General features: G+C 36.7%; 1 protein-coding gene across 2 annotated transcripts; it reads right to left on the bottom strand.

Annotated features, from left to right (window-relative positions):
* Positions 1–3,495: 3,495 nt before the first annotated feature.
* On the bottom strand, positions 3,496–7,528 carry coq7 (coenzyme Q7 homolog, ubiquinone (yeast)). 2 transcript variants are annotated; one of them, XM_081381027.1, is made up of 6 exons: positions 7,319–7,528; positions 6,459–6,637; positions 6,257–6,371; positions 6,035–6,174; positions 3,855–3,923; positions 3,496–3,749 (listed from the first exon to the last, which is right to left on the bottom strand). In XM_081381027.1, exons 1-6 carry the CDS (start codon positions 7,407–7,409, stop codon positions 3,672–3,674), a joined length of 672 nt encoding a protein of 223 aa, XP_081237153.1. In that variant the 5' UTR covers positions 7,410–7,528; the 3' UTR covers positions 3,496–3,671. The 2 variants fall into 2 exon arrangements, with proteins under 2 accessions (XP_081237153.1, XP_081237154.1); XM_081381028.1 differs by having other exon boundaries at positions 6,459–6,656; positions 7,319–7,515.
* Positions 7,529–22,292: the final 14,764 nt, after the last annotated feature.

The raw sequence follows: 22,292 nt of genomic DNA, 5'->3' as shown, positions 1-22,292 counted from the left end.
GCAATACTCTACTAGGCGTCTCATTTTTGACACCTACATCGAGTCAGACGTGTAATTAGACAATTTTTGTCTCCAGACAATGCCTTTGAATATGCTTTTAATCACGGCTGGGAGGATCTCAGACCAATTTCAGAGAGAATTCCCCTGAACAAAAGAGTACAACAGTTTATATAGAATAAGTGCATGGCAAAGATGATATGATTCATTGCATAATTTTTCTTAATATGATTGTCTATTTATATGTATAATTCTCTAGCTAAAAGCACATTTTGATTCCTTGGTACTTTTCTTTTGTTATAGGGTCATGAAGTTAAGTATAAATATAAATATATATATTTAGACAGCTGTAGTTTTGTTTCCTCTTTTGTTATATTCAACACATTTTTCAAAAGCATATAAATGTTAATACTGCAAGAAAATATTTGTTAGTTTTGATTAAGTAACCATTTCCTTCTCAATATAAAACCATGAAAAACTGGTAGGTTTAAAAAACTTGATATCTAACATTAAACTATTTTTAGGCATTACATATGTAGCCTATGCATTGCATGTATTTAAAGGGCTAGTTCACCCAAAAATGAAAATTATGTCATTAATGACTCACCCTCATGTCGTTCCAAGCCCGTAAGACCTCCGTTCATCTTCGGAACACAAATTAAGATATTTTAGATTTAGTCCGAGAGCTTTCTGTTCCTCCATTGAAAGTCAATGGACGGCATACTGTCCGTGTCCAGAAAGGCAATACAGACATCATCAAAGTAGTCCATGTGACATCAGTGGCTTGATCTTAAGTTTATCAAGCGCCGATAATACTTTTTGTGCGCAAAAAGTAAACAAAAATAACGACTTTATTCCACTATTCATTTCCTTCTCTCTGGGCCTCGAGTGAGTTCACGTAGTGTTTTTGCATAGCGCGTCTGTGTTGTACGTCACACGCATCACACATGACCAGCGTCGGCCAATAGTGAGCCTACGTGTGACGTACAACACAGACGCGCTACGCTGAAACACTACGCGAACTCACTCGAGGCCCAGAGAGAAGGAAATGAATAGTGGAATAAAGTCGTTATTTTTGTTTACTTTTTGCGCACAAAAAGTATTCTCGCCGCTTGATAAACTTTAGATCGAGCCACTGATGTCACATGGACTACTTTGATGATGTCTGTATTGCCTTTCTGGACACGGACAGTATGCCGTCCATTGACTTTCAATGGAGGAACAGAAAGCTCTCGGACTAAATCTAAAATATCTTAATTTGTGTTCCGAAGATGAACGGAAGTCTTACGGGCTTGGAACGACATGAGGGTGAGTCATTAATGACATAATTTTCATTTTTGGGTGAACTAACCCTTTAAGCCATTCAGAGTTGCTTATAGGCATCAGCGAACTAGAGAGCTGCTAGGGCACCACCAACTTGAAGGGGGCGCCAATGAGCGCCTCAATGTCCCTGTTAACATACCGACACTGTATTTTAGCAAGTTTTCACTGTGTGCTAAGTACTTGATCAGAAGATCAAATATTTAGAGTAGCCTATACTGAAATTCTATATTTAACAAATTAATGACGGCAACAGCGTAACGGACGTGTTGGGGCATTGTGGGGATAGAGAAATGGTCAACTAGAAGTCTATAGAAACAAACAATTTACAATCAATGAGTTTAGATTTATATATTGTGAACTTGTATCTTTGAAAATTTCATACTATGGCAATCAATATGGATGTGCGACTGCAGTGAACAGTGAATGAAAAAATTAATGTACATAAATTAGGAAATAATTTCAATGCTTATTAAGAGACAACTTATTTACAGCTATGTAATTTGTAAAAAAAAAAACAACATATCAAATCAGTGCTTAGAGACATTGATATTTAGGTTAGTGTTTAAGTGGAGGAAGAATGCACTCTTGCATAGGGCAACAAATGACCCCAATGCCATTAATGTGTAGTTGAAGTTAAATAAACACTATTTAGCAGTCTATTAGCAAAAGCCAAGAGATTCGTTTAAATCAACACTCTGAATTCTGAGAATTCTGAATTCTTGAGAAATTAACACACCTAATGAAGCAATTTGGCGTCTCAGAAGGGTTTGACAGCTGTCATTTACAAAATGCCTGTTCTAAACAAAATCAGTAACAACAGACAGTTGTTTAACCTCTTCTCAAACCCTTTGCAATTTATGAGTGTTTTGCAACAGGAGCTAAACTGAGGGACATGATTTATGATTTATGAACACACTGTTTATATATGTGAACTAGAGCGCACCAGTAGTTTGTCTCCGTGTGCAGCAGTATGGCTGGAAGGTGATGTCATCCGAACACTGAAACATTGTGTGATCTGATCCATTGTGACGTGGAAAAATTGGTTTACTGGAAAGACAAACTGCTCAGTTCACAGAATCTCTGCTTATAATTGTCAGATGTTACATTCGTGTCTGTTTTCATGTTCCTGTAGTTCAAATGTTGGAACATAGTACTAATAATTTCAAGGTCATGGAGTTTATTTCCAGGAAACGTATGCACTGTAAACTAAAGTGCTTGTTACATGAAGACATGTAAATGTCTTCCGCTGTTCTTACGATCTTAAAATATTCCGACAAATGTTCTCTGGAGGTCTGGCCTTCATAGCAAGGTAGATTTTCATAGAGCTGTCCATTACATCTCTTGCATTAAGGGGATAACCCACCCCTAAAAAGATAGTCCACCCCCTCATGTCACTCCAAACCCTTCTTACGTCTGTATTTTTTAGGTAACGGGAACCGAAACTGTTCTTTAACAGTTCTTCAAAATATCTTATTTTATGTTTCACAGAAGAAAGAAATGCATACAGGTTTGCAATGACTTTGATTGAAAGAATGATGCCAGAAGTTTCATCATAGGTGGACAATCCCTTTAAAGGGATAGTTCACCCAAAAATGAAAATGCTGTCATCATTTACTCACCCTCATGTTGTTCCAAACCTGTATGATTTCCTTTCTTCTGCTGAACACAAAAGAAGATATTTTGAAGAAAGTCGGTAACCAAACGACTGATGGACCCCATTGACTTCCATAGTAGGAAAAAAAAATACTATGGAAGTCAATTGGGACCAGCAACTGTTTAATTACCAACCTTCTTTAAAATATCTTCTTTTGTGTTCAGCAGAAGAAAGGAAATCATACAGGTTTGGAACAACATGAGGGTGAGTAAATGATGACAGCATTTTCATTTTTGGGTGAACTATCCCTTTAAGTAATTTTCCCTATTCTGACCACCAGGTGACGCCATACGGATAACATACACGATAATATGCATTTCATATTTCATTACTTCCAAATTACAATCATTTCAATCTTCAAGCCCAAGTCATCTGACTTTACTTGAAACGTCTTATCAAAATAGAAACTTTTAACTGTGATAATGATGTCATATTTAATTTTATCCTGCTATAGTTTCTGTCATAGCCTCTCTGTAAAGGATGTCCTCTCCAGGTCAAATAAAACATAAAACAATGATTTTGTGAATACATTTATTTGGGCATATTATGTTTGAATTTTTTCATTATAAAACTTGTGGATACCAAAAGTTCTTTCAGCATCATTTAAACACTTTCAAAATGTGTTCTCTTTACATCAACTGTTTACATAAATGAGAAACAAAACCATATTTACATGTGATACATTGTTAAAATGACTCTAAATACGCTGAGAAATAAAGATGGCAGCTTTACAGCCAACCTGTATAGCTGTTTTCAAAAGAAAGTATCCTGGCACCTAAAGAGGGACAAACAAATTAATAAAATACTTTTTCAATACTGCAAAACAATGTAACGTACATTTCCAATGATTCCAACAAGGAAACCCACATATAAAACTCACCGACTCCGCGTCATGCTCCAATCCTGTGTCATGATGTTCTATTTCATCATCACGAAATTCTTTAATAATCTGATTGAATTAAAAACATTTAGTTTATGTTTTAGTGTGTATTTTAGATATCCACCTTTTTGCATTTTGTACAAAAAAAACTAAAACAAGATGAAGTCACCAGAAGCACAAGTATTCTAAGTGAAGCCCAAACACACATGCTTTATCAGTATCAGGTTTTTAATGAATAAAATATCACAGAAAGTTTAAATTGAATGAAGGTTAGTGTTATAAAGAACGACAAGTCTGGTCAAACTATTTTTTTCCACAATTGCGAGTTTACATCTCACAATTCTGACTTCTCAATTCTGACTTTATAACACACAATTCTGATTTTATATCTCACAATTCTGACTTTATATCTCGCAATTCTGACTTTATAACACGCAATTGTGAGTTTATATCTCGCAATTGTGACTTTATAACACGCAATTCTGACTTTATATCATGCAATTCTGACTTTATATCTCGCAATTCTGACTTTATAACACGCAATTGTGAGTTTATATCTCGCAATTGTGACTTTATAACACGCAATTCTGACTTTATATCATGCAATTCTGACTTTATATCTCGCAATTCTGACTTTATAACACGCAATTGTGAGTTTATATCTCGCAATTGTGACTTTATAACACGCAATTCTGACTTTATATCATGCAATTCTGACTTTATATCTCGCAATTCTGACTTTATAACACGCAATTGTGAGTTTATATCTCGCAATTGTGACTTTATAACACGCAATTCTGACTTTATATCATGCAATTCTGACTATATCTCGTAATTCTGACTTTATAGCACGCAATTGTGAGTTTATATCTCGCAATTGTGACTTTATAACACGCAATTCTGACTTTATATCATGCAATTCTGACTTTATATCTCGTAATTCTGAGAAATAAAATCAGAATTGCGAGATGTAAACTCACAATTGTGAGATAAAAGTCACAATTATCTTTTAAAATGTTTTATTCTGTGGTGGAAAAAAGCTTCCATAGCTGCACGCTTTCCTCTCAATAACAAAATAAACACCACAAAAATGGCAGTGGTGAGAAAGTGTGCTCTCCATTGTGTTCATGTTATTACTGTCTGACCTTGACGGACTGAACAGAATGAATTAACTAGTGATTGGTTGGTCATGAACGATTCGTTCATTTTGAACAAATCTTTAATATGACTCTGGACTACTGAGTTGTCTCAGACAGTGATTCGTTCATTTTGTGTTGACCGCGCATGCGCAACATCCTATGGGTTCTGTACTGGAAACAGAAATGATTAGTTCATCTCTCGAGTCTTTGGGTTCGGGTCCGAGTCTTTCATTCTTCCTGTCAGTCCCATAGAGGCTCTGCTGTCAGTACCGGAAAGAGAAATGATTAGTTCACCTCTCGAGTCTTCGGGTCTGATTCTTCTGAGTCTTTCGTTCTTTTGTCAGAACGAATGACTCGAACCCGAAGACTCAAAAGATGAACCAATCAATTCTGTATCTGGTACCGACTGCATAGCTCAGCCTATATGGGGCAGTCACGTGATGAGCGAATGACTCGAACCCGAAGTCGATAGACTCGAAACGTGAACTAATCAACTCTGCATAGCTCAGTTTATGAGGATGACACGGGATGAACTACAACTTCAGGAGGTGAGGTAAACTAACAGACTGCATAGCAAGAAGACCAAGATAAATGAATTAATCATTTCTGTTTCTCATAATTTGGCCTTTATCTTGCATTGCAATTTTTTTCTTATTCTAAATGCGATCAACATTTGATGTGTTTGGAGAATTTGGCTAACATGTAACATTTTGCTGAAATTAACTAAATGACTCGAAACAGATTTGTTCATTTTGATGACGAGATTCAAAGATCCGAGTCAGTAAAATGATCCGAACTTCCCTCTACTACAATGAACTGCGTCAAAGAAGGCGGAGCCCTAGAGCACACCCACCTTATTATGTAATCGCCACTGACCAATGGTAGTTTGAAGGCATTTACCAGCCGGAGTGAACTTTTACAGAAAGTTTCGAACTCCCCAAACAAACTTCGTTTTGGCCAGATTTTGTTCACACCAGTTCATTTGAAGTATATCAATCCCTTTCTGTGCAAGCACAGCACTGGTATAAGCACACACATTACCTGTAATAACTCTGTATATCTCTCTGGATCAGTCTCCATCAGTGTTCGGATTTGGCTGTTGTAGTGCTCTGAGATGCTCTCCTCTACTGCAACAGTGCAGGCCATGGCTCCTTCCTTACCCAGAAGAGCAGTACAGGCCCCTGAAACCACAGAGGTAAGAGTAAATGATTACAAGCTACAGTGCAAAAGCAAGTAAATAAGCACGTATCCATAAAAACGTACCTAATGCAAAACCAGCGATATTCCATAGCGGCAACAATAATGTTGGTCGAACCCGATGCTCGCCCAGGATCTCGTTAAACTTTTCCAAATGTATTTTCTCTTGGTCCCACATATGCTGCAGATGTGAAAAGCACATTTACATCAGTTATTCCACTAAACTTGGCATATGTGCATTTAAAGTCATTAGATTGTCGTTCAGTACTTGGATCAGAGGCCCTGTCTGAGTTCTTCCGAGAACTGCCATCTGACCAGCGTAGATGCGATTGGCTCCGTACTCTCCTGCGTGGTCAACTCTCAGCATACTGTCCAGCATGGCTTTCTCCTCTTCATCACGTGGTGGAGGAAGGACGCTGTATCTTCTACATAACACGGAGCCATTTACTGCACAAACACAATAACTCTGTAAGACAAAGAACACTCACTTTGCCTCTAAATATACAAAAGGTTGGACACTCCTTCTCACTGTTTTTTATTACTATTTCCACATTTTTAAATAACAGTAATCACTTCACAAACTATGAAACAGCAAAAATGAAAACATGGGAATTTCTGTATGTAGTACTAGTGCTTACATTACTTACATCTCTAGTGACCACAATGTAAAGTCTGGTGCACCCAAGACTTTTTTAGAAAATTAAATTTCACAATTTCAAAATTTTCTAAAGGCTAAGCAATTCCATAATGACCATTTGTAAAAAAAAAAAAAAAAAAAAAGTTTCAGGCCTTATTTTGAACCCATTTAGTACATTTATATTCAGTACATTAGGAGGACAATAATAATGTGGGCACAGTATCATCATTCACATATCTGCATTCGAAAAAAATTGTTCTATTCTTATATGCAAATTTCTGAAATTGTTAGATGATTAAGATGAACTACACAATCTCTAAAATAAAAAATCATGTCATTTAAATAACGAGTTTTGATTTTTTTTTTCCCACTGATCTTATTACCACTAAAAGTAATAATTTCAGCAGTATTACACCTGAAGTTCGAGGAATTGTTTTCTTGACATCAGTGTGTGATCCAGCTGTCATGAGCTCACACATACATGCACATACCTCTGTTTACTGCGCGACAGTTCCTTACGCTTGATGGACAGAAAACAAGACTAAGGTCAGGTCTCAAAGCACACTTCGCGGCTCTCTGCATGTCTAGAAATGATACAATTATATATCGCACTGTAAAGAGAAAAATTATGTATTAGTACTGAAGGTTGTGGCGCTTTTAAGTGACGTCATCGCGTCGCTACTTGCCTATGCTTTTTTTTTTCTCGAAGAACTATAACATACAACATGTTATCAAGAAACAAAATAGTAAAAAAAAAAAGGAACAGACAAAGATTGAAATACAAATTACAACAAACAAAACAATTGCCAGGGGGAGGAAAGTATTATAGACGCATATATAAAATCAAATAAATAAATTGTAAAATGTACAAATTTTCAAAGTTTTTACAGCTTTCTTATTCACAGAGTCTCTGATACTGTCAATATAAATACATATTTCAGTTAACAAAACCATAAAATTGGGTTTTTTTATTGCCGCTACTTGCCTATGCTACTTGCTCGTGCATGCTGGTGGAAAGGGCCATAGAACATAAAGTATTTATTATGTATATGGAAAGGGCACTCTATAATATGTCACAAAACAACCATAACAAACAAAGAAAATGTTTGTAAAGAATGTGTATCACAAAATATTCCTTGTGTATTTTTCAATAGTTTTCAATAGGTTTTCAATATTTCACGGAATGGCCCATAGGTGGCACTCACACACAAATTAGTCCAACTAGTGTGCAAGTCATTTAAATGTATCGAAACAATACAGAAAACATTTGTCAATAGGACAGCTAAATTCTCCAAGTACTTTTTTTAATTTTTTTATTAATGCTTAAAACAATACACAAGTAATAACAGATAACAACAGAATACAAAAACAACAAAAAAACAAAATAATGGGGGGAATAATATAAATTAAACAAATTGACAAATTATGAGAATTACATGACACTGAAAAAAGTAAAAGAATTACAAACAGATAATGTTTTTTTAAGGCTTTTTTGTTCTCAGACAACTTAATTGAAGATAGGTATTTTTCAAGTTCTTTCACAAATATAAGAAAGAGAGGTTTAGCATTTAGATATTTAGATTTGTGAATATGGAATTTTGCTAGTAACAAGATCAGATAATTCTCCAACGACGCTGCAGACTGTAGCGCTGTGACGTCACGTATTTGCGTCACGTGTTACGTGTGGCATGTCTTTAAAACGCATGCGCCATATCGCGGTGACAGCGCATGCGTTTTATTTGCGTTACGCGGTGACATCACGTGTTTTGACGTCACGTGTCTTTAAAACGCATGCGCATAATGTTTTAATAAAATGTTAAAGTATTAAAAAACAAACAAACTCTAAAATAATAACAAAAACAGCAAAAAAGTAAATACACTTGTTTAGATTGATAAATGCAATGAATTTATTTGCAATCTATAGTTAGCATGTTAGCATGTCACTCTGGATTTGAAAAGAAAGAAAAAGAACATTAAGGATTACTTCAGTGAAATCAAAACACCCCATCCATTACAATGTAGAGTGCATACTACATTATGAATTAAAGCACATTAGAGCAGACATACATTTTTTTTACAATAGTATACTAAACAACTGTTTGTTTAGTATTGATTAATATGATCAACAACAAAAAAACACGTGCAAAATCTTTCAGATGTAGGGCATTTATAATACTTTATGGTGTGACTAGTTACAACACTGACTTACCATTAACACAAACACTCCGCAGTTATTTGAGTTTTGTTGTCTGGGAATGCCCTGAGAATTAAATTATAATAATAATGATGAAGTTAATCAAAAGCTGGTAGGCCTGTTATGCTTAGAATGGTCGCAGCTTATATCGTCACAGCTGTACTCCATCCATCGCCCAGGATTGACATGTTTTGCTAGTTGTCTGTGAACTGAAATATTTAAACGCAAAAAAAAAAGTATTTTTTTAAGCAACAATCAACATGACTTCATTAATTAAAGTCTTTCTGTTCTATTTTAAGACATCTTCCATGCCTTAATTTGTTTTAAATGCTGTCATTTCAAATGCTAATACATATCATAAGACATGTCATTACTTTTTTTAAAATCTGGCATCTCTTACAATTAAAAGCCGTTAACACAAACGCACAATTGTTTAAACAGCATAAATAATGCTTATTGACTTTCTGCCATCGAATCCATCGCTTTCGAACAAACGCTAGCAGCATCCGAAAGTGATTTAAATGAACTTGTACATGCGCAATTAACAACAGTCAGTATGGCGCACGTGCATATTATAAACAGATGATACGTCATACTTTGCGCATACGTGGTAACACATACGTGACGCAAATACGTGACATCACCGCGCTACAGTCTGCAAATTAGCAGCGGTCTGTATTGTGTACATCCAGCACGAGACATTTTTCCCAACTGACTGGGTAGTATAGCCTAGTCAGTGTAAAAATGTCCTATCTACTTGTTATTCCTATACTTGCACAGTTCTCAGTGCTGCATTTCAGTGGTGTATACAGACAATTGCCCTTTACATTTAGTTTCAACTTCTGGTCCTTGTGTATTTCACCCTTTGTAATTAGTGGAACAGTCTAGTAAATCAGTAGGCCTACAGAAATTTTCATTACACAGTCATTTTCATGGCGTGTAAATTGTAGGCGTCCAAGTGTAGAATGTGATTTTTCCACCCAAGTCGGCTGTTGGCTTCTGTATAGCCTATGTCTTAGATTAAGGCATACTGCACATATTTCACTGCAGTGATAAAAATGGAGCATGGCCATCTGAAGAAAGAAGGTGCTGACTGCTGTGGAACTGCGACTAGCAGGTAAACATTGAACTGTAGGTAGAAGTCGGTCTGTAAAGTCAATGCTATGAGTTAGTTGTGGGGATCTGATGCTAGATCAACATGACAAGACAATTTCATCTTTAAACAGCCTATGGGATATGATGTAAAGTAAAAAAAAAAAAAAGAGTGAGATCAAACAATTGAGAAACATAGAGCAGTTGCTTTAGGGGGAAAAAGTATTACAATGTTAACACTTATATTTCAAATGATTCTATTTAAACAAGATATGTAAATTAAGATATCCATCATTTTGCGGTGTAATAGATTAGAATAATAGCGCTAGCAGAGGTTTGTGGTTGGAGCTAGCATATAATTTAAGCACCACAAATATTTTATGTTATTGGTATTTGACATCTTCAGCTTAGTCGATAATGGGTTCTTGTCTATCTATAAAGTCCTGCTGATGTTATTACCCAGAAAAATTGTTTATAAAAGCAATAAGTGTGTGTCTGTAGGCATGTAACATGTCCACAAGTGTTGAAAGAAATAATGTGTTCACCTCTGTTCCAAGGCTCTGGTCAGACAGCCTTAGACATAGCTGTGGTGGAGTAATGTCTAAGTGCTTCAGGCCAAATTTAGTTTATTTGTTTGCACTGATGAGGGAGACGTGACAACTCTTGCCTTGATGTTCTGTTTGTTGAGGGCCTTCTGATATATTGAGTTTCAAAAATTTGGACATAGTGGCACATCAAGAGTGTAGTACTAATTTACTAAAAAGTAGCTAACAGTGCAATCAGAGAAGAAATCTCTGTATATTTTGCACATCCCTTTTATGTTGCCAAAGTCCAAGCATGGTGACCAATAGTAGCGATTCATTTTAAAGGCACACTATGCAGTTTCCGTTTTTCTCAAACAGCAACCCCTAGAGTCGCTCTGGAGTACTTGTATTTAACGTTACCGTCGTAAATACCACACACGCAGAGCCATCTCTGCACTCTTCCTGCGCTTTCTTCGTTTTCTTCGTGGACTCTGCCATGATTCACGTCTGAAATGCGTGCTAGTGTCTTCCATAGAGGCTGCTTCATATGTTGTTGATGTAAGCGACGTCGTGCCGTAAAGCAAGTCGTGATTCTCGCGAGATTTGGTGCGGCGCCACCTCTCAAACCTGCATTGCTGGTTTTGCCAGCGGCATCCCCCCCCCGCTTTGCTATCGGGATGATTCGCCCTATTACAAGTTTGTTTACCATCAAAATGATTTCGAAGCTGTTATATTAAGGTACAAATCTCGCATAGTGTGCCTTTAAAGTCCAACTGAAATCAAAATTGACCCTATTTACTTTGTTAGCGCATATTACTAGTCTTGTGGTGAAAAATTAATCCGTGCAAGTTAATACACAGAAAAAAATTGTTTGCCGTCGTAATCTTTAATCAAAGTCTGAAAAGTTACTTCTGGTCTGGAATGGCGTTCCTTCTCTGATGATGGAGGTTTGACGGCTTGGGTTGGGAAACGCTTAACCACTCCCCTCAAACCGTTAGTCTGTTATGAGCAAGAGATGGAGAGGAGGAGCGCTAGAGTAAAACCCTGCCCTCTGTTCAATATTCCTTTTCACTGGGAAATACGTCACAACACAAGTCGTTTGCAACTTCCGGTTCACGCGGACTTTAAGGTTTTTACTTTTTTTCTAATAGTAAAATATTATACAATTACTATTACTAATACAATTATATAAAAAAAAAATTGGTCAATGGGTTGTAGCCAATTAATGCAAAATGCACAATATATATATATGAAGAGTTCAGATGCAAAAGCCTCTAAATGCCATCTGAAATTTTCTTCTAGAATGATCATTTTTATCAAGCTCGTATATTTAAGTTCAATAATTTCACTTAAATGGCAATGCAAATGACCTATTAATTGTCATTTAAGTGAAATTGCTTAACTTAAATATACAAGCTTGATAAAAATGATCATTCTAGAAGAAAATTTCAGATGGCACTTAAAGGCTTTTGCATCTGAACTCTTCATATATATATATATATATATATATATATATATATATATATATATATATATATATATATATAAGAATAAAATGTACTTTGAATGCTTTTGGATGAATGACAATTTTCAGTTGCTCAATACGTTGAGGTATAACCTCTGGAATCTTCTTGATTGTTTTTGCGGGAGCGATATGTGCAATTGTCTTACCAGATATTTAAATGGAAGACTGTTTTAATAATTTCAACATCACCTGGTGTCATATCACTTTGTCACAAATGGAGTTTGTTGCACTGTTTTTTTGTGAATATTATTGATCGGCCACTATTCTGTTTATACAACCCCTGTTTAGAACACAGGTTGGGACCTTGGGAGCATGACGATAACACTAAGAAGGATTGGTCCCACTTTATATTAGGTGTTAAAAAAATGATTGGTACAATATGTTTTATTGCAAAACACGTTTGCTGTTATTGAGGTGGGAAGGGTCAACAGTGTAATTATAGATGTACTTAAAGAAATGAATTACAGATGTAATTACATGCAAACATTTTTTTAAATACAAGTATGTAAAAACATGTGCATGCACAATAAGTGCATTGTATTAAATGATTAAATGTTAGTCCATGTTAAAGACACTTAATATAATGTGGGTTTGAAGGATTTAAAATCACCTGCGTAGCTCAGCAGACTCGAGGGAAAAACTGGTGCATATAATAGTCTTGTGGTCAGGAACTGGGTTACTTGCTTGTGCCTGTTATGCAACACTGGTGCAAGTTTAAAAATTGGCTCAACACTTTTTATTTTATAGTTGCTCAGTGGTATCCCCCTAGAAAGACAAACCAGCTCATAAAAGCAACGACAACAGCACAAGAATCAAATTCAGATTTCAATTTGCATTGTCTCAGTAGACTCACGCCTCTTTTTATAGTCCGCTATTTAAGCAGAGAGAGGAGAAGCTTTACCGCCAATATCGGAGAGTTTGCCCTCAGAAATGTTTCTTCTCAACAGCAGACCTTGTTAAACCACTCAAAAACAGGCTGCTCTTGCAGACTGTGTGAATTCAGCAGGCCGATGTAAGCTAATAGATGTCGCTGCGTCTGTCTGTGCTTTTTTAACAAGTCGACCACTGTAGGGGAAAGTGTGTGGGGCTTGTCCGGCATGTTTTGCATATGCACCTGGCTGTGGGGTGCATGCCTTCATGTCCAGACAAACCTCCTTGTGGCTGGCTGGGATGAATCAGAATTCACAATGAGCCGGCAAACAAGCAATAGTCTGCAAATCACGGACAAAATAATATACAAACGTTATTACTAATGTATCATTTAGACGAGATGATTCTGAATCTGCAGATGTTGGGAAAGATGCCTTTAAAGGCCCCCTGAAAAAAAAAAAAAGTTTTTTAGCCTTTAGTATGAATATGTTAGCCTTAAGGTTATTAATAAGCTGGTGTGTTTCAAAACAATGACAAAATTCGCACTATAAGGGTTTAAAACTTACAGTCTCTCACTTCCGCTAAAATGGATCACAGATTTTTATGACATCACTATGGGCTTCAGCTTCCCATCACATCTTCTGTCCAATTAAAAGTCTCTAGAAGGTTCCTAGATATTGGCTATTTGAAAATAGGTAGGAGCCATTCAATATGTCCCGCCGTACCTTCCTGTTTCAGTGGAAATTCCGTCAACGCATCATACAAAGCTGCGCGTTCCAAGGCACTTCAGTGGGCCTTTAAAAGTATATTATGATCCTGTTATACACTAGCTTATACACATTCATCCGTAGACTATAGATATGAAGATGGTCTAGTAGTCTGATTCATTCTGATTTAAAACTCTTTTGTATTTGATAATTGAGACAACTTGAACTGACAAACGTATTTATTTATTTATTTACAAAACTGATGGTTCTCAACTGGTATTACTAACAAGTTACGAAGTAACAGCTGTATTTGTAACAAAATATAAGCTAGTAGAGTTTGATTAGATGCGTGGCCTTTAACATCAACTACAATGTTTTGTGTTTTCTCCTGACCTCTCTACTTACAATAATGTGGTTAGTCACACATTATATTATTTGCATTTAGTATTGTTTTTTCCTTGCTGACTATAAGAACATACCTGCAGCCCATTGGGTCATAATCTATCAGTTAGATCAGGAGTGTCCAATCCTGTTCCTGGAGATCTGCAGAGTTCAGATCCAACCCTGATCCAACACACCCATCTGTAATTATCAAGTGCTCCTGAAGATCTTTATTAGTTGGTTGAGTTGTGTTTGATCAGGGTTGAAGCTAAACTTTAAATGAAGGTATCTCCTGCAGGAACAGGATTGGGCACCACTGAGGGCTTGTTTACACCTGGTATTAAGATACGTTTTGGTCAATCAGATCACTGGTGTTTTGTCTTTTGTCAACTTTTGACCACTGATTTCTTTGCGGGGAGGGTCTATGGGTAAATGTACAGGCTTTTTCAGATCTTTCGATCTAATGGGAGAGATAAGTTTATGCAATTTACATTCAAATGCAAAATTTCTACTCTGACAGACGCAAGACCATGCCAAACGAAGTGAGTGCATTTTAGAAATCAGGGACAGTGATAGAACATTGTGCTTGGTACGTTTTTCGTCCTCAAACCAAACTTAGGTCTTCAGCTGACAAAGTTGACATCCCAGAAAACTAGATTATTATAGTTTAAACAATACACAAAACACCTCAGAATACTACTGATTTCAATGTCAATTTTTTAGTATACTGATTTCATTTGTAAATAGACGGGATGTATTATTATCTAATAATAGTAATAGATAACAAATAATAGATATTTTTGAATAGAACTTGAAATCTACCAATATTACATTTAATTTAACCAATAATATAATGTATTATATATAATATCATTATATCTAATGATATAGTAATCGCATACTATTTTTTAGTATACCTCAGAATACAGACAATTGTAACATCTCACAGACTTAAAGCTAATGGTAAAACTACTGATTTTCAATGTCAACGGAAACGTTTTTTTTTTTCACCATGAAATACATCTTCGCCTAACAAAGTGTACATAGGGGTAAAATACTTTTTTAACTGTATGGGTATGAAATTGCATTGTTATTGTTAGAAATGTCTTGAATAACGTTACTCGATTACAGGATCCGTTGAAAGTTCTCGACTCCAATGGCGGCAAAAAAAGTTTCTCGAACACAGTCCACAGCTCTCAGTGACACGCGCAGTAGGCGGGGTCAGGCCACAAACGTAAATTTCAGTCATTGATCCAAGTAAATTCACTCTCATTACATGTACAACCTAGGTAATTTACATTTTTTCAAAAAAACAAAAATACATCTCCTTATAAATGTATAATATTTGAATTGATCTAAAATGAGTGATTTATGTTCATCCAATGAATGCCCATGAGCACTTTTTTGAGTGTAGGTGGAGAGTAGGCAGTCTTTTGAGGCTGTTCGAACGCATTCGACCACATGAGCGTCTAAACTATGAAAGCAATGCATTTCGAAATGAATGCATTTTGACTACCTCTGGAAGTGGTCGAAAGTGGACAAGCTCAAAACGGTTTAGACCCCATTTACACCTGTATTTAGCGTTGACCACTTGTGATCGGATTGACTGAAAGGCTTCTTAATACCAGGTGTAAACAGGGCCTGAGTTAGATTATACAACACTCGAAGATAGTACTGTTCCAAAGTCCAGGCAGTTTACTACTGACATGTTTAAAAGGTGCGAATGTGAGCGTAGTCTTTTTCCTGAAAACCTACAGTTTTAATTTGCCATGGCCGTCAGGGTGTGTCTGAGATGCCTGAGCATCTCTGTCATAATAGAAAACTGAAATATCTTTTTCTGGACCATTTTAATACAGCACAAGTGGACTCATAACAGTGAGCTCATTGAACTGTGACTTTTCTCAATAACATCTTATTTTAAATCATGACCTAATGTTTTCTGTTTTAATGTGTTCAGAAATTCATACTGGAGGAAAATATTCTGATTTGTGAAGGCACTGCAAAAAAGAAAGAGAGAAAAGGTTTTGCCCTGTTACAGTACTGTCCCTCCTCTTTTATACAGACTGCAGTGCTGCCCATCTGGAGGACAGCTGTGCCATTTGTCATAAACAAAACCATGGACAGTAAAAAAAACAAAGACAGTAACAGAGTATAATTTTGGAAAATACAAGTTTAAACTGTTTATGTTTAATAAAGCATACTTTTTTTTGATATAGACATACCAGGACAGCTTTGTATGTATGGAGACATATGTACGGTACATTGGCATACTGTAATTATCAGAGCCTGTGTAAAAAGTCTCAGTGCCGTTGACAGTATAGACTAGAGTATAAAACCAAACCCAAAATGCTTTATTAATTTGAAACATTTTTAGAGCTCCATCTGATCCCAATTAGCTGTGGAAAGTATAAAAATATCAAATATTCTGATGGCACTACAAAAAAATGTTGTTTCGTTAAACACTCTCGCTCATTGTGGAGAAACACTCATAAAGGACTCAGAGCTCCCGATTATTACTCAGTCCTGCAAATATATTTTTAGCCAAAGTACGCCAATAAACATTAAGTTGTGTTTGTGTAGCATGAGTCTGTACCACGAATTATGTCATAAATGAATGGATGTACGTCACTGAGCAGGGGTGAGTAGGTGGTATTCTACATTAGATTACAGGATAGGCTCCAGTGAGCCGTCTGCGGGCCGATCCCACGGATTTCCACAAGCTTCTATTTTCAGGCAAGAGGGCCTGCTTATAGTTTGTAAAAAGCCACAGCATCCTATTAAATAAGGTTAAAGTAATTGGACGATGTTTACTCAAGGACAGTCTTGCCACAACATTGTCCTTCCTTTTGTTAACATGCGTAGCATGCAGATTTTCCATATGGTTGCACGTACAGGTCACTGTGTGTCGATAGCTTTTGGAGTCTTCAATCAAGGACTCTTGACCTTGTGCTGCAGTTTGAGAATAAGATGCAATAGCCTTAATGACACAGTGATTCATCATCCTGATGTGGCCCACATGCTGCTAAAATTACAATGCTCCCTTCAAAATCTGATTTGTTAAAGGACCGAATGACAACATAATAGGTTATAATTTTTGAGGAAATGATAAGTGTTTTTTTACAGTTGCAATGGAGGGCCACCAATGTTTTGCATGGCTTTTATGGCATGTGGACATTTTTACATTTTGAGGTTTGCAGGCCCCTGCCAGGGGTCAAAGAAGGTAGTCAACCAGATGGAACTGGATAAATATTCTGAATGTTCTGATCCAATCTGACTTCTGAACTTTAATTCTACCTGAATCATATTCATACACTGTTCGTTAGTTGTCCAGAGGAGAACTGGCCCCCAACTGAGCCTGGTTTCTCCCAAGGTTTTTTTCCTCCATTCTGACACCTGATGGAGTGTGGGTTCCTTGCCACTTTAGCCTTTGTTGCCTTTGGCTTTTGGCTTGCTTAGTTGGGGACATTTCATCAACAATATTATTGATCTGCCTGCATTGACACCATTATATGAGAACTGAACTGAGCTGGACGATGACATTTTCTCCAGAGCGACTATATATATATATATATATATATATATATATATATATATATATATATATATATATATATATATATATATATATATATATAAATGAACTAAATTAATAACTTTTTTACAAAAAAAATGAACCATCACTGAACTTACTTAAGCTAGACTATGACGCTATTTTCTTCTAGAAACAAACTTTGTTGCATTATTTTCCTGTTATCACTATAAACTGCTGAAACAATTTCTATTGTAAAAATCACTATATAAATAAAGGTGACTTGACTTGACTACTGTGGACGGTCTGTATAATGTGGTGGTGGTGGGCGTTCTATATCTTTTTTTAAATAAAATTACCTCATGATCTTCAGTTGCTTCCATACATACAGGCCTATAGATATGGGGTGTGGGGTGTGGGCAGTGTCAGGAAAGATTAACATCTCTGGCTCTGATGTGAAGGTGTTACATTTGTTGATAGGCCTGCCATGTAGACTTAATTATATGGTGAGTTTATAGATGCATAAAATTAAGATTTCGTTCAACCAGCCTATAATTAGGAGACTGACTGGAGTGCTGAAAATCTTGACGCATCCACTTCCGGTGAGAGCAAACCATCATCTCATCCAGACAGAGGTACCCTCCATTTATAGTGTCTGCAACTTAGCAGGCGATTACTCTTCCTCTTGTGGTTTTACTTTTGTGTTTACCGTGGAATTCAGTCCATTTCATAAGCACAAATCTCAGCAATACAAATCATTATCAAGCAGGGGCGTCATGCTCTAGGCAAGATAAGACATGACCACAGAAAAAAACATTTTTTAATGACTTTTTAAATTTAGCTCTGTTAAGATGTTCTAGCGAAGTTAGCAATATGAAACTAAATATTTAAGTAAGCAATATGTAAAATGCATGTAAAATATACTTAAAAAGTGTGTATATACAGTATGCGTATATATTCTTAATACTTATACTTATAAATATATTAAAATGAAAGTAATAAAATATGGTATAATAATTTTTGTGCGTGTTTCCATATTCTAAGCTACATTGGTAGTTTTATTGATGCCTAAATTCACAATTCAGTTTTCAGAAAATCCTTGTGGCAAATGCCTCAGGAATAGAATGGCTAGCGGAAAACTGTGAGACATGTCTGTGGACGATAGGCCCGTCATAATCCTCATCAACTCAGCGAACTTTTCATCACATAACCAGACGTTTGATGCCTCCTGAATCACGAGAAGAGGCAGACGACGTAGCAGGATGGAAGGAAGGAGGGAGGGAAGGGGGGGGGGGGGAGCGTGGCAGAAAACAACACAAGTCATAATTGCATGCGTAGGCTGACACATCTGGATTTACCACTCCTTGGCCCTTTGCCACAGACTTTATGGTTCTTAAAAAAAAAGAAAAGAAGATATTTTCTTACTTCCTACCAAAAGCTGTGTCTTAATGGGTTTGGCACCTTTGTGGCCAGAGCTATATTTATCTGCACTGGAGAGAGTAGGTTGAAAATGACACCATTATTTTCTCTAGACTGTTTTCGCTCCAGAGTAAATGAAAGGGAGAGAGATAGAGAGGTAGAGGTAGAGAGAGAGAGAAAGAGAGGGGCTAGAGGAATGAGAGTTGAGTTTGACTGGTGTACCAATGCACTGGCACTATTTCTGCCAGTCTGTCATAGACACTCTGGTCTCTTTTGTATGCCAGCTCAACTCTTTTTGGCTGAAAGTGGCGATAATCCAACTTCCTTTGAACTGCTTTGACTTCAGCCTCCTTTTCCACCAATGTTAAATCTCCATCGAGACCATACAGCATTGTGCTAATTGGTGAAGCATATGCGGAGTAGATCCCACGTCCTGATTTTGCAAAGTTAGACGCGTTCCTGGGTCAACATATTCTGTTGATCCTGGAACAACATTCCTGTCCGAAAATATTATGCTAACCATATCCCTACCCCATAAACCTAACCCTAACCAAAAGTTATCCCTAAAATCAGAGGGAAATGATAGCCGAATACTGATGTAGAAGGACCTAACCCTGGTTGTAAGCGTGTCCCTCAAATTTGATTGGTTGATTGGAATGTTGTTCCAGGATCAACAAAGATTGTACTTGAAATCAGTTTCTGCGAGCAGATCCAACATAAAAATGCCAGTAAGTTTGGACATTACCACTGAATTTTTTTATATCTCATTGAACCGTTTCTCTAAGAATTATTTTTTTTCCTCAGAAAATTGCTCTATGGGTTGGTATAGGTTCAGGAGTGCATACTATCTGAAGTGACGTCTATGTTTAATTTTGGTATCCTGACTATTTTTAGCTTCCCACTCAACACCACAGACTAGTTATCCAACATACAGTTATGATGAAGTGTATGTCCTGGAGGTGCGAGCACACAACTTGATGCACAACACTGTATCTAGAATACCTTTGATACACACAATTCAGCTGTGGGAAATAGTTTGGCCCCAACCCACAGCATAAAAAGATAATGGCACTTTGACTTGTTTGGTTGTAAGACTGTTATTTAGCTGTCTGGTCTTGATTAACAAAAACAAAAGTGGGCAGCCATGCTGATTTGAGTATTTTAGATGGGAAACAGACTGTTGTTTGTTCTCTTAGAGCTACCGTCACATGTAAATATGATCTTCAGCAACAGCTTTATCGTGCAATAGAGTAATGGGACATTTTTATATTTGATGAAGTTTTTTAAGGCTCATTTACTGCCATAAGTGCTGTGCTCAAAACTATAGACAGAATGAGATGGTCATTGTTGTTTGGAGTCCGTTTGTCAAACCCCTGGTGGATTCATGGTTGACCAGGAAGAATGCATCAATTCATCTCTCTCTGTTTAGTTGTTCTGACAGTATAATGGCATGTTTGTGCAATGTTGGCTTTTCTATAGGTGGTCTGGCCACTGAAAGCCTAAGAGAGAGTCGATATGCAACCGAAAAGTGTGTGAATTTTATAAACATTCATACATGAAAGCAGCTCTCAGAATGTTAAAAAATTATTCAATGTTGTTTTGCCACATTAGTTAAAGGGATAGTTCACCAAAAAAGAAAACCATTAAGAACCATTAGTTCTAGGAGTCTTGCTATTTTCATTTCTGACCACAACATCACATTCCTTCACAATGAGTTATAAATAATTGGAAAAACATCTTGAGTTTGGTCATTTTGCATTAGATCTTGCTTGATTTGTGAGCTTCACTAAACACAATGAAAACTAGCAAACCAGGACTGATTATATCTGTTTCCTTTGCGCCTCCTTCCAAGTCATTACCGCCATGAGAAGTGAGGCTTCTTGCTGCTATTTTATCACTTTCTTTCAAGCCTCCTTCAGAGGTCTCATTGTAATTGAGTTGATTTACAGGATCCTCTGGTCATTAGGAATGATTCTTGAGGATCTTAGACTTGGTAAAATCAATGTATGTGAGAAATGAGTCATGTTATTATCATCTTTATTATGAGATTTAAGAAGAATAGGACCTGGTGCTGCAAAACGAATCATCTTCTAAGAAAAGCCTTGATATATAAATATTCTCTCACCTTGAAGGATAACTCAAAACAGCTTTCCTCACACACATGACTAGCCGTTTGTGGGAAGATTTGACCAGCCATCGTTTTTTCCATGTCTCTGCAGAAGCTCCTTGACTGAGGTCGACCTAAAAATTTCCATCAGTGTACTGGCCTTTTCCAGGGTTTCTGTTGGACTGATGTTACTTCATAACAGACTACTGAGAGCTTCAAAAGAGACAGACATAATATCAGTCTCACCGTCTGTTTAACTTGTGCCAGTCAAGTAATACAAACTTGTGTGTGAGAATGTCTGGGTGCCTATGTGAATGAGTTCTTGTGTGTGAAAATGTGTATTGCATTGCGTGAGTATATCTGTGTCTCAGTGCATTACTCTTGGTCTGTTTCCAGGAGAATGCTTGAGCACTTCTCTTTTAAACACACTTGACCCATTTGACATGGCAGCCAGATGCAGGCCTGCAGTTCTCGCATGTTCTGCTTGAGAACAAATACAGCAAGACTTTTTATAATATGACACATCTAGCTAATAAGGCCAGTTGATTAGGATAGTTTTCTGCACTGATAACTGTGTATGGATATATTTGTGCATAAAATCAAGACTTCCTTGGATTTTTAGTGACCACAGAGAGTCAGGACCTCGGTTTAAGGTCTTATCCGAAGGATGGCAGTTGTTGACAGTATAGTGTCCCCATCACATGATAATGACAACATGGCCAATGTAGTACGTCCGGATTAGATTCATACTACACTCATTCATACAATATACTTTTTTTTAGCTGTTGTGAAGTAATTTACTTATTCATAATAAGTACCTAAAGACGCAGCCAATGTTTTTCCAGGAGGTCTCCCATCTAGGTACTGACCAGGCTCAACCCAGCTTTAGTGGGCGAACAGTCCTTGGCTACAAGGTGATAGTTGCTTTCCTTGGTTTTCACCAAGAAATTGTGATTCATCAATAAGTTATTTATAAATGGTTTGTTTACTTATTTAAAATTTAGAAGAAAATTTAGAAGCAACTGAAATCACATACTCGTGGTGGTCTTAGCAACAAAAAATTTGTGAAGCCATTTTTTATCTATTCCGTGAGAAATGGAATTACTATAGGCTAAGT

The sequence above is a fragment of the Scardinius erythrophthalmus genome (genome assembly GCF_964197995.2).
Source record: "Scardinius erythrophthalmus genome assembly, chromosome: 12".
NCBI lineage: Eukaryota > Metazoa > Chordata > Actinopteri > Cypriniformes > Leuciscidae > Scardinius > Scardinius erythrophthalmus.
This window is presented reverse-complemented; position numbering and strand designations above follow the sequence as displayed.

Coding starts and splice junctions, on each gene's coding strand:
- coq7 (XM_081381027.1), bottom strand. CDS start 7,409: ATGCAGAGAGCCGCGAAGTGTGCTTTGAGACCTGACCTTAGTCTTGTT. Junction 3,924..6,034: donor GATATACAGAGTTATTACAG/GTAATGTGTGTG, acceptor TAATTCAATCAG/ATTATTAAAGAATTTCGTGA. Junction 3,750..3,854: donor TGGAGCATGACGCGGAGTCG/GTGAGTTTTATA, acceptor GTCCCTCTTTAG/GTGCCAGGATACTTTCTTTT.